The sequence below is a fragment of the Tinamus guttatus genome, unplaced genomic scaffold (assembly GCF_059628265.1).
Source record: "Tinamus guttatus ecotype Peru unplaced genomic scaffold, ASM5962826v1 Tinamus_guttatus_pri_ptg000004l, whole genome shotgun sequence".
Classification (NCBI taxonomy): domain Eukaryota; kingdom Metazoa; phylum Chordata; class Aves; order Tinamiformes; family Tinamidae; genus Tinamus; species Tinamus guttatus.
In genome coordinates, this window is record NW_028288538.1 from 10561928 (window position 1) to 10573394 (window position 11467).

Here is an 11467-nt window from a genome sequence, read left to right on the forward strand (position 1 = left end):
ATATGAAACAGGCTTGGTATGAAATACTGAAATGTATGAAAGGGCTTTTTTTTTTTTAAAAAAAAAAGACGGGAACAGACATTTTTAGTTCAGGTGGGTAAAATCAAATCATCAAGTCATTTTTACATTTATTACAGTATAATTATCACAAACAATGGTACTTGGTACCAAGGACCAAATAACTAACAAAAAATCAGGAACAGATCTGTCAAGTCACTTATGTACCTTTTTCCTCTAATTCAAACAAATATTCTGCCTATAAGAACAGAAAGAAGAAATGTAATGTCTGTATAAAAAAACTGAAACTATTTTTAGTCATCTACCTTTGATTTTAAAAGAAAGCTTAGGTAACATAACCATAGAAAGTATATTGAAAGCATCTTCAGTTCTGTCCAGTAGAACCAAAGCCACCTGCGCCACGTTCTGTATCATCCAAAGCCTGAAAGACATCAATTATAAGTTGTTTAGTGTCTTAACTTGCATTAATATTTATATGCAACAGTTAGAGAAAGAAATCTACTCTTCTTGTAGCAAAAGCTGTAACTTTTAAAGGAAAATGTGCTACAGGTATTTACAAACCTCTGGCCATAACTGATTGATACATTGAAAAATACCACTCCTGTCTCCCTGTGGAGACAACAGTTTTGCACTAATAAAGAAGCAACAGCATTAGGCTTCATCTAAAAGTAGTGTTTTTGTTTTTCTTTTTTTAAGGAACTGAACACATACTACACACTGAAGAGCCTGCATACAATTTCTACTCTCACATGGGAGTTAAGGAATAATAGCAGCCCATGCACCTTATTGTTTCCATTTGTACACACTCCTGTAAGGCAGCTCTTCAGTCACACACTGTGAAACATGTTTCTGGTAAAACACTGAAGTGTTTTTCATATGCGTGCATAATAAATGCATGCACATAGCTTATAGCATACCATAAATAATTTAGATGTAAGCAGTAAGTATTTTTTATTATGATAATAATGCTTTTGTGTTATAACACTAAGGGTATTTGTAAGGCAATGCATTTATTTATATCACAAATTTCAGCATTATCAGCAATCTTTCTTGCACTCTTAATCCTTGAAAACAGCAAAAGCATTTCCCTTTAGCAACTTACTTGAACTTCTTCTAGTTCAGGATAGAAAATGCGTTCACATATCAGCTGAGCAATCCTATCCCCTTTTTTAACTGGGGGAGGAAAAAATGAATTATTAGTATTTCCTTTTTTAATAAAGTGAACAATCAATGTAAAGTTTAGACAATCCCTTTAATACTTCAATACTCCTGAAAAGCTAAGGACTGAAAATTAGCTAAATGGACATTAATGACTCACAAGAATACAAGCTATATTAAACTTGTACTTAGTCCTTTTTGGATGAAGTTTCAGCAGCAATGCCAGCTTAGTGCATCTCCTCTCACATATGCTGCTGTTTTGTGGCATGTTGTGTGTCATGAGTAAATACTGCACAGGTGGTGGGATGGTTGCATGTGGTGTGGGCAGGATGAACTAGATGCACAACTGCATCTCGTGAACTAGATGTAAAAACTGATTCCTCAGGGGAGGGGAAAAAAGCAATGAAAGGAAAACAGAAATCTCTGATTAGTCCTCAATCCAGTTCATGGAACCTCCATAATAAGTTTGTGCTATGAAATTGCAGAATAGGCTGCAAAAACAATGGCAATATTATTGTCCCCTGAAGCTTAAACCTGTGTGATTGCAGAAACCATAGTTAAAAGCAAGCTACATCTCTAGTCCTAATTATTTCCTGAGATCCTGAAGCAGTTTAGCTCAAATATTTTCAACTAAAACATCTTTTATGCTGAGTAACAAAGAAACTTACCACAAAATTGTACTCTAGTACAGCTCGTGAATCTAAAGCTTAGCTAAATTTTTCCATGCCACTGAATTGACTAAGAGTGGAAACTTCTCACGTTGCCTTAACAAAACCTTAAGTTTCCATGCCTTCAATTGTAAAAAGAAAACTGTTCTCAGCTAATTATAACTCTTCATCCACTTAAACAACAAAACCCTGTATTTCCAATGACATGACTGAAAATGTGCTTTGCCAAGCTTAACGCTTACCTTCAAAAGATTCCTTCCCAAAGTTGAAGAGTACTACACCGACGTTTCCCCTGTAATCCTCATCAATAACACCAGCTGTGATAAAGTGGAATTAAGGAGGATAGTCAGTTCAGTTTGTGCTATACAGATACATTACAAAGAACAACTGAACAATCTGGTAACAGTAAAAAACAATTTTAAGCCTCACTCAGCTTCTATAATTAATTGTCCATTTATTTGGTGTTTTTGACCTGAGTCAATAGATTGGAAAGTCCAAAGAAATGTAGTGGAAAGAGGAAGATAGGTGTGCTCTCTAGGATTTGAAAACCATTTTTCTTATGATGCAAGATGGAAAAGACTGATAAACACATCTTGGCTGAAATGTGGTCAGCAATATTTAAAATACAAGTCACTTGCATTACTTAGAGGAAAAAAAAATTAAAACTTTCTGATTTTTTACATTTAACCATCGAGTAAATGGTACTTGTAATATTCAGATTTTTTCAGTATGCTTTCAGACCTACTTTCTAATAGGCAGGAATTGTACTTCGCATATGCTTCTGAGGATGACTTTCCTATGATGGGGAAAGGAAGGGAGACTTCTCTTTCAAACGCATACTTGGACTTGGAGTTTGTTTGTATTAAGAAACAATATTTTTGAAGTATTTTATGACAAAAAACATTAGTCTAATACTATGTTGAAGAACCAAAATACTGCCAAAGCCATAATCTCAAATTACATTAAAGACACAGCAGTGTGAAGATTTTGCCAGATTAATTCCCTACCTATGGGAATTAGGTTTCCTTTAAATGTGTTTATCTCTACTGAAATTTATCCACCATCTGGATTTTGAGGTAAGGCTATACTATTTATACTAGAGAATCTATTATCCTTGGGTTAGGGACCAAAGAGCCTCCTTTCTGTATAGGGTCAGAAGCTCAGTTTATGTAATTCAGTGTACTGGCAAAATATGTTAAGTTAGTGGTGGTGTTTTTTTTTTTTTTTTTTTTTTTTTTTGGGAAAAAAAAATAATAATAATTCTCCCTTGGCATTCTCCTTTTCCAGAATAGCAAGCTGCAACAACTAACACACTGCTGAGCACGAAGGCACTTTTCTAAATGACATATGTTGGGTGGAAATAATCTAAGTCATTTTTGGAAAAATCATGCATTGGAACTGGCAGACTGACACACTGTCTTAGTCTGTCAGAAGCTTGGCATGTCACTTGTTGGGAAAGCATCCACACCTAGCAGATGTGAATTCTGAACAGATTCTTGATTGCTCACTAATCTTTTTCCCTCACCCCTTACTTACTCTATAGGTCTTTAGAAAATTAACTATTACTGAAATGGTGTCTTCATTGTGACAATACTCATGGAGTTTTTTTTTTTTTTTTTTTTTTTTTAAAACGGATGCCCCCATGTGTGGCTTGTACACTATCAGCTTTCCAAAGAACTGTGTGTAGGTTACCCTACTAAGCACTTCTTGTTGCATTCCAATATTTTCTAGTTTAGGATTGAAAAGACTGTCACAAAACATATAAAGGTTTTATATAATTTTATTATCCCCTTTTGCCTGGCTGTTAATGATTTCACTTTATAATTTGTAAATAAATAACACTACTTCCAATGTACTTTAATCAATACTTACAAAAATTATTAATAATAATAAAAAAAAATCTTACCTCCAACATCAATGAAGTGCTTTGCAGCTAAACCAGAACGTGGTGCTAGAAAAAAAAGAATTTGAGAGTGTAATACCTCTTTGAACAAGAAAATCTCACACAATATTTCTAAGTTAGATAGTCGGGTTGCACGAAGCTTCAAGAACACTTTTCAGTCTCTTTCCAAAAACTAATGAACGTTACTCTATGTGCTTTGGTGTATATACTAAACAGTAACAACTGCTACAGTTGACAGTCTTTAAATCTTATAAATAAGACCGTATTCACACCATCAAATGCAGTAAAGACTTCTTCCACAGAGGAAGACTATAACAGACAAGGATTGTTGAATTTATTTGGGCTGTTACCACTCTTCTGGAATAATCTCAGAGGACTGTTAAGTCAACCCATTCAAGTTTAAAAACATTAAACTAACAATAACAGGTAAATCAAATGACATCCAAGTTTTTACGTATCTTAGACTACTTTGATAGGGCTGCTAAAATGTCACCCTTTCCCAAATTTTCATTTTGGGATAAGAAAAATGCATGTGCACTCTCCCTTTGCATTTGCACTGCAAGCTCTATCATGTTCTCCCACTGGAGTGGTACTGTTTTTATTTAACTGTGTTAAGAATTTATAAATAATCCAGATAATGCACAAAATATCCCCAAATACCTTGCACAGATTCTTTTAGTAACCAGCCAAATTTATTATACTAGTACTTTTACTTCAGGGTTAGTTTTTAAAAAGTCAGGGGTACATCTGTCATGTGCTTATTACCTGTTAAAGGTTTACATATTCTAGCCTGTAAGCATATTGGGGGCTGGGGTGCATTCCCCTTCTACTGGTTCAGTTGGCTAGAGAGTTTAGTTGGGCAAGACCAAAGTCAGCTCCTTCACTGATGAAAACTAGCACAGATCATCCTCAGCCTTCAGCTCAGTCTTAGCCCTAGAAGGGGGATGTGCTGCAGACCCTGACACCATGAATCTAATACTGCAACTGCAGCAAAACAGGGAAATATTGCCTATGAAGTTGTATATAAGTTATGAGAAGTTTTACTAGCTAATTGCCCCTTTGTCATTTGATATATACCAAACCTCAAATCTTTCTGACAAGAAATGTCTAGTACTAGACTTAAAACACATGGTCATGGGTTTTATTATATGCAGAAGAATTTGGAAAGCTTTAGGCCCCATCTAAATAGGATTGTGTCAAACCATGGCTTTAATATGGGTACAGTTGGGTGCAGCTGCTCAAACATATACACAACGAATAAATCTGTATGACTATATAAAAATGGAAAGAGGTGACCAAACTAGGCCATATGAAACTGCTCCACCTCAACCACAGTCTACAGTTACCAAAGTTGTCTTGATAAAGCCTTTTTTACAGCCTGTTTACTTACCTACTCGCCCATAGCATCCGGCAGGAAGTGAAATTTGAATATCTGTTTTCACTACTGCCTTTTCCATAGGTGGTATCACACAGTCATAGGCACTAAATTAAAGAAAACAAAAAAGTTTATGTAGAATACATCTACATTAAGAAAAAAAAAATCTTCTCTGTAACTTAGAAATAAAACTATCCACAATAATTCCTGCTGGGATGCAGACATGACCCACCACAGTATTTACACAAGAAATATGTAGGATCTGCACCACATCTGGCCTATCTATAAAACACAGCACTATCACAATAGGGATACCTTATCTTAAGACTTCAGGATGGTCAATAGAACAACATCATTTTAAGATTGCTATTTTTACATTTTTTAACGTGTATGTCAGACAAAAATGCCAGTTTAACATGAAATAATCCATGAGGTCAAGGGAGATGTGCAGTTTTCTGTGCAAAAGCAGAAATTCTAAGAAAAAAAAGACTGTTCCAATTAAGCTTCCTATACCAAATGAACAGTAATCAAAAACCTGAAATAATTTCAGGTAATAATGACTTATTCTTCCTGATCAAGTTAGAAGTTCATGATTCCCATGATCTGATTGTGGGTCCTGGAGCTATAGAGCTTTTAAGAAAGCTTTGAAGCTATCCAAATAGAGGCTTAATGGGAAGGGGGGCAGTAGCACGGTGACCCTGTTTTGATGTTTTAGGCCAGTGTGCCTCAGCCTTGGCCTCCGAAAACATAGGTTGAAAAATATCTTTAGTTTTTGTATGTGCTATCAGACCTCCCCCCAACCCCCCGTGTGCAGGACAGCCCTGGAAGAAGTACAGAAACCTGGGGGAGCGAGAAGAGAGACGTGCAAGGCCTCGGTGAGGCCCTTTAGGAAAGCAAGCCGCATGTGCAGAGACAGAAGGCCCTGGGCAGCAACCTGCGTACTCCGAGCGACAGTAAGAGAAAGGGAGATGGGAAAGGGGCCAGCAGCGCGCACGTAAGTAGCGATGCGGGTGATGGCAGCGCCCGCACGCAGCCACAGCTCTGCCTGCTGCGGGGCCGCCGCCCGGGCTCCCCTCACCTGTACAGGTCGTAGCCGGCAGCGCGCGCGGAGCCGCGGGTGGGCGCGCGGGCGTTCTCGGAGAGCTTGGCGAAGCGGAGGCGCTCGGCGGCCCGCGGCCGCTTGCCGGGGGAGGCGGGCGCGGCGGGCTCGGGCTCGCACTCGGAGCAGGGCATGGCTGCGGCGTGGGGGGGCACAGGCCGCTGCCGGGCGGGCAACGCGCGCGAAGAGCCCGCGCACGGCGCGCACCACTGCGCGGGGGGGAACCCGCCTCCCCGGCCGCATCCGCGCCCGCCGCCCGCGCCGCCGCGGGGAACGGGCGCTGCCGCCTCCCCCTCAGCGCCGACCCCCGCGGCTCCCGCCAACCCCCCGCCCAGCCGCAGGCCCCGGCGCCGCTGCGGCGGCCGCGCAGCTCCCGCCGCCCTCCCCTTCCAGCAGCCCCGGTGGGGCGCTCCGTGCCCGCCCCCCTCCACCAGGGCCGCCGCCTCCTACCGCGTGCGCGGGGGAGCAGCAGCCGCCGCAGGCGCCGCGCCAGCATCGCGCCCGCCGCGCCGCCCGGGGCCTCCTGCCGCGAGGGGGCGCCGCGGGGCCGGGACGCGGCAGCGCCTTCCCGTGAACAGACCGCGTTTGCCTCGGTCCTGCCGGTTTGGCGGTTCTGGGGGAGCAGCCGTTGCGCGCGGGCCTTGTCCTCCTGGCGCCACACGGGGCTCTGCGTGTGACGCAGTTTTTATTTCTCGAGCGCGGGCAGGTGGTGGTGAATACATCGCTGCGCGATGCTGTGAAAAACAGTGCTCCGAACCCCCTCCCGCTGTGCGAATTTACGTTATTCACTGCCTTCAGTCAATGCGCGGTGCTTAAATAAGAAGGCATGCATACTGCTATCCGATTTTTTTTAAAAGTGTATTACACGAGTTTTGTTATAAGCCACCTGCAAACTGAAGTTGTTGAGAATTTTTAGATTATATTAATGCCTAAATACATTTTTATGTTGAAAGTCAGTTTCTTTAGTTTATTAATATCTAAGTATAAATTCCTTTCTTTTTGCACAGACCTTACAAAGTTTACAACTGCATCCTACTTTGTGATATAGAAAAGGACTAGCCTTCCAAATGGCCTGAGCTCCATTTCAAATTCATTCTTCACCCAACAATGAACCAGCTTCTACAGTATATGCCAGGTAAACAAAAATTAAAAAAAAAAAAATCAAGAGAGCCAAAGAATGAAAGCTAATGAATGTGGACAATTAATGAAAGCTAACCGGAAAATGGGATTTTCTTTGAACTTGAAATCTAATAAAGGATGGCAAATAAACTTTCATTGGAAATTTTCTATAGCAAGTATGTATTTCCCCCTCTTTTTTTTTTTCTTTTCCTCTCAGTATCTCACTTAGAACAGCTTCTTCTCTCACAGTGTTTCAGGTCAATTTTGTAATTTAAAAGGCTGCTGTAAGGCTGTTTGTTTGCAATAGGGCTTTATATTTGATCTTGTGTTTTACTGTTCAGGCTGTGGAATTTTGTCACTGCTTTTTACTCAGTTCCAAAACAACCTTAATGCTTTATTTTGTTTGCCTTTTTGCAATTAAATTTCCTCTGATGAAATTCCAGTGATGTCATTGCTGTGGATTAATGCTCTTATCTGTGGAGAATGTGAGTTAACCTGGCACTGCCATGTGTTTCTTCCTAACAGTTGAGGCTAGTGAGAGGTGTTTCCCGAGAACCTTACACTCCAGGCAGGTGTCCATGCCATGCAATCACACATGCCAGAATTAACAGAATTAAACAATGGATAATAAATGTCAGAAATGTGCAGAACCACATTAAGGTATTTGAAAGTCCTTGATTTCTCTTGACTTGTATGGCCAACTCAAGGGCTTAGTCACATCCTTGTTTAGATAACGGTTGCAGTACTTTCAGGAATTGTTGCTTCCTGACAGAAAATACAATCATGTGGCATGGGAGATAGAAGAGGAGCTCTGAGTGATCCTCAGTCACTCTGTCACAGTCCAGTGACATAGTCAAATAACCAGCAGATGGAAGAAATCTGAACTTGAAGCTGTAGAGACTGGGGATCATGTCGTGTTCTCCCAGCTTTACTGTTCAGCCAGGGGCCTCTCACGGAGGGGAGGTTACAACTGGGAGTAGAGTTAAAAGAGCCAGTAACAGGTAAGATTGTGCAGCCGTTTTCCCTATACCTGCAATTCAGTGCTAATTATTTTGTCACCTGCATGCTACAGTCCCACATGAGGCAGACTGTAGAAAAATAGAGAAAAGAAGAAGTGTTGAGGTTTCCTTAAAATGAAGGACAGGTGTCATGTTTTGCTTAGTCAGAAACTTTTCAAAGTTGTAATTGAAGTTGCACTGTAAAATAGTGAAGTGGGGAAGCCCTCTGGGCATGAAATCTGATGGTAGCAAATTCTTTGCAGTGTGGCTCAAGCGATACTTGCTTTATTTTAAGAATGTGATGCCTTTTCAGTTAGGTAGATCTTCAGTTCATGCTGTTGGGTTGCTGCTGGAGTCAATCTCTGCTCTGCTGGAAAGCTGATGAATGGCACATTGGAAGAGTGCAGGTTTGGAGCCAATACCATTGCTAAGCACTGTGCCTTAGGGGTATGCAGTCAAGAAGAACGACTGGCGTCTGATCAAGGAAAAAGAAGATTAGGTGCATAGATTCCCTGAACTGTACCAAAATGCTTTTGTGAGCTTCTCTAACATTAGAAAGGTAAGGTAAGATTCACTGGTGCACCAGTGGATCATTTTAACAGGCTCTTGAGCAGAAGCTTAGCTATGCAAAATATGGGATGACTAGACTTTTGAAGAAAATATTCTTTGTCCCTGCTTCATATCAGCAGTATTTTCTCACTTTAATGACCCTTGGTCACCTTATCTATGCTTATTTTTGTTGTGTCTGATTCAGTCAATTCTCGGTTATAACCTGCAGAGTTAATAGTGACATATATGCTCAAATGGTGCTAGACAGTTTAGAGCTTTGCTTTTTCTGAAGATGTCAAACTTGTAATTAGAATTCAGTTACTAACACAGTGATTAAAATTCAGCACTTGTTTATGCCTAATGTATGTGAAAGAGGAAGTGTCTGTTTCACAGTGGAAAGATAGGTGGACTAATGAAATTTTGCAGCTGAAGTAAAAATTTGAGAGTTCATAATTGGCATGCTCTCCAAATTAGTTGTGCACACATTTTATCTCTTGTTCCTTGCTATGATTTACAGAAGCTCTAAGGGAAACTGCTGTGTTCAAATTACTTTTGAATTTATAGAAATACTGTTTTGCTTTCAGATGTTAGGCACTAATGTGTCTAGGGTTTGTGCTGCTGGTTGTAAACCCCATATGTAGATCCCATATAAATTACTCTTCATTTAGAAATGTGCCTTTCATGAGTATTCTTTGCAGCAATGCCCATGATGTGCTTGTGAGAGAAAAGTGTAAATAGCATTGAAAATGCCAGTGCTAGTTAATATTGTGTATTTTCTCATTTAGGTCAGTGTAGCTCTGTAAAGTAAGTTTGGGCCAGTCATCTTTCTAGACTGAGAATTAGTGAATTTGGATATGTTTAGGAAAAAATCCTCATTTGTAACTTTAGATACATAATTCAGGGGCTTAATGAAGATTCATAATAGTCCCAGCTCCTTCCATATATTCCCATGATAGGCACCTACGGATGGCCTAGTTAGAGCCTCCCTGAAGACTCTTTTGTTCTGCTGACTAGGTAGCACTCACACCATGTTCTTGTTTGGTGTCTCAAGTAAGATGGAAGGAGTCATCACTGTTGCAGTTCCACAGAGACGGGAGGATTTGACAGCACTGACTGTACACAACTCACATCACTGTCAGAAATTAGAATAATCTCCATTCTGCTGATGAAGAATTTGAGGTTTCCCTTACTCAGAGCAGCACAGGAGTTCTGGTATATCTAGGAAACCTATGTATCTGTGTCTTGCAGTTACTTGCAGTCTTGTTGTAAACATGAGAGTGAAAGAAGAATATTATAAGAAAATGCCCATACTTCATATCTTCCTTTCAATAGACAGAGAAAACTAACAATAGATTATTGGAGTGTATTACTGTGTTCCACTGAATTGCTCCCGTTGAACTTAGAAAAACAAGAATATAAAATATTCTGCGTTTTTGGGGAAGAGCAATTCTGATAAGCAAAGAAGTAACGTGAGATGTTTTAAACATTTGATGAAATTTGGGGTCACCTGGCTTTACTAGAGGTTAAGTTTTAGTTAGTTTCTCCAACGACTTGCAGAGTTTCAGTGATGAAGCTAGTTATAACCCTTAATGATCTCTCACTTAAATAACACACATAGGATAAATTTTCTCCATTAAATAGATAAGTTGCTTTTATTGGCAGCTGAAATAATATACTACTATAACACTGCAGGATAGAGAATAGAAAAATTGCACATCTTAGTGGATTTCCTTTATTTCAAATTAGTGTATTACAAATATTAGTCAAAAAATAAGAGAAATGGGACATATTTTATATAAATCAGAAAAAAAATAGGCATGCAACCTGACTAAACATCGTTTATTATATTTTGTAATCACTTACATAAATCACTATGAACCTTAATTTATAATTTCAGGTTATATTAATGTACAACATTTGTAGCAAAAATTGTCAGAATATTTACTATTTTACTAATTTCTCCTTGAAATTTACTTACTGAGTTTAATTACTATAATCATACACTTAATTCCACTCTGTATGAGAGCTTGAACATTCATTATTGACTCTTGTCATGTAGAATCCTTATTTTTGTTTACAGAACTCTTTTGTTTGTCAGATTAACAAGCATTTGAATAAATATAAATTAGGAATATAATTTTGATAAATGCATGTGCTTTTGGCATAGGTGGAGATTTGGCATTGCTATAATTAAGCAGCACTGCAAGTGCTCTACTTGTATTACATCTAAAGTTTTGACTTGATACATACTATGCAGGTGTTAGCTCTCTCTCAAGTGGGTGAAATGTATCTTAATCTCTGTCTATTAACAGGGCAATGCAGGATAAAAGAAACATGCATTTTGCATTGTTATATCATTTTGTATTGTTGATATCAAGCTTTTTGCATTGTTGTTGTTATTTTTGGCTTTCTAAGATAAATATCAAAAGGATTTTAGATTGCATAAAATGTAGTGCATTTTTAGATTGTATAAAATGAGTGTGGTTTCTTGTTTGTGTTTTTTAAAATACTGTCAGGCTTGTGAGACATAGGATATCTGATTTTCCTTCTTTTGCCTATGTTGCAGTACAGGGGGCAAAT

The 11467-nt window shown here is 39.3% G+C and overlaps 1 protein-coding gene across 1 annotated transcript; it reads right to left on the minus strand.

Annotated features, from left to right (window-relative positions):
* Positions 1 to 335: 335 nt before the first annotated feature.
* DUT (deoxyuridine triphosphatase) lies at positions 336 to 6385 on the minus strand. Its single transcript, XM_088526423.1, has 6 exons — positions 6201 to 6385; positions 5138 to 5229; positions 3751 to 3795; positions 2087 to 2161; positions 1121 to 1191; positions 336 to 439 (listed from the first exon to the last, which is right to left on the minus strand). The coding sequence occupies exons 1-6, from the start codon at positions 6353 to 6355 to the stop codon at positions 383 to 385; spliced, it is 495 nt and encodes a 164-aa protein (XP_088382549.1). The 5' UTR covers positions 6356 to 6385; the 3' UTR covers positions 336 to 382.
* Between the last annotated feature and the right edge of the window lie 5082 nt (positions 6386 to 11467).

Bases quoted from the DNA above. Each gene is read 5' to 3' on its own strand.
- DUT (XM_088526423.1), bottom strand. From the start codon at position 6,355: ATGCCCTGCTCCGAGTGCGAGCCCGAGCCCGCCGCGCCCGCCTCCCCC. The intron at 3,796-5,137 runs GTAAGTAAACAG...TTTTTTTTCTAG, and splicing joins CGGATGCTATGGGCGAGTAG to CACCACGTTCTGGTTTAGCT. The intron at 1,192-2,086 runs GTAAGCGTTAAG...TTCCTCCCCCAG, and splicing joins TGGGAAGGAATCTTTTGAAG to TTAAAAAAGGGGATAGGATT.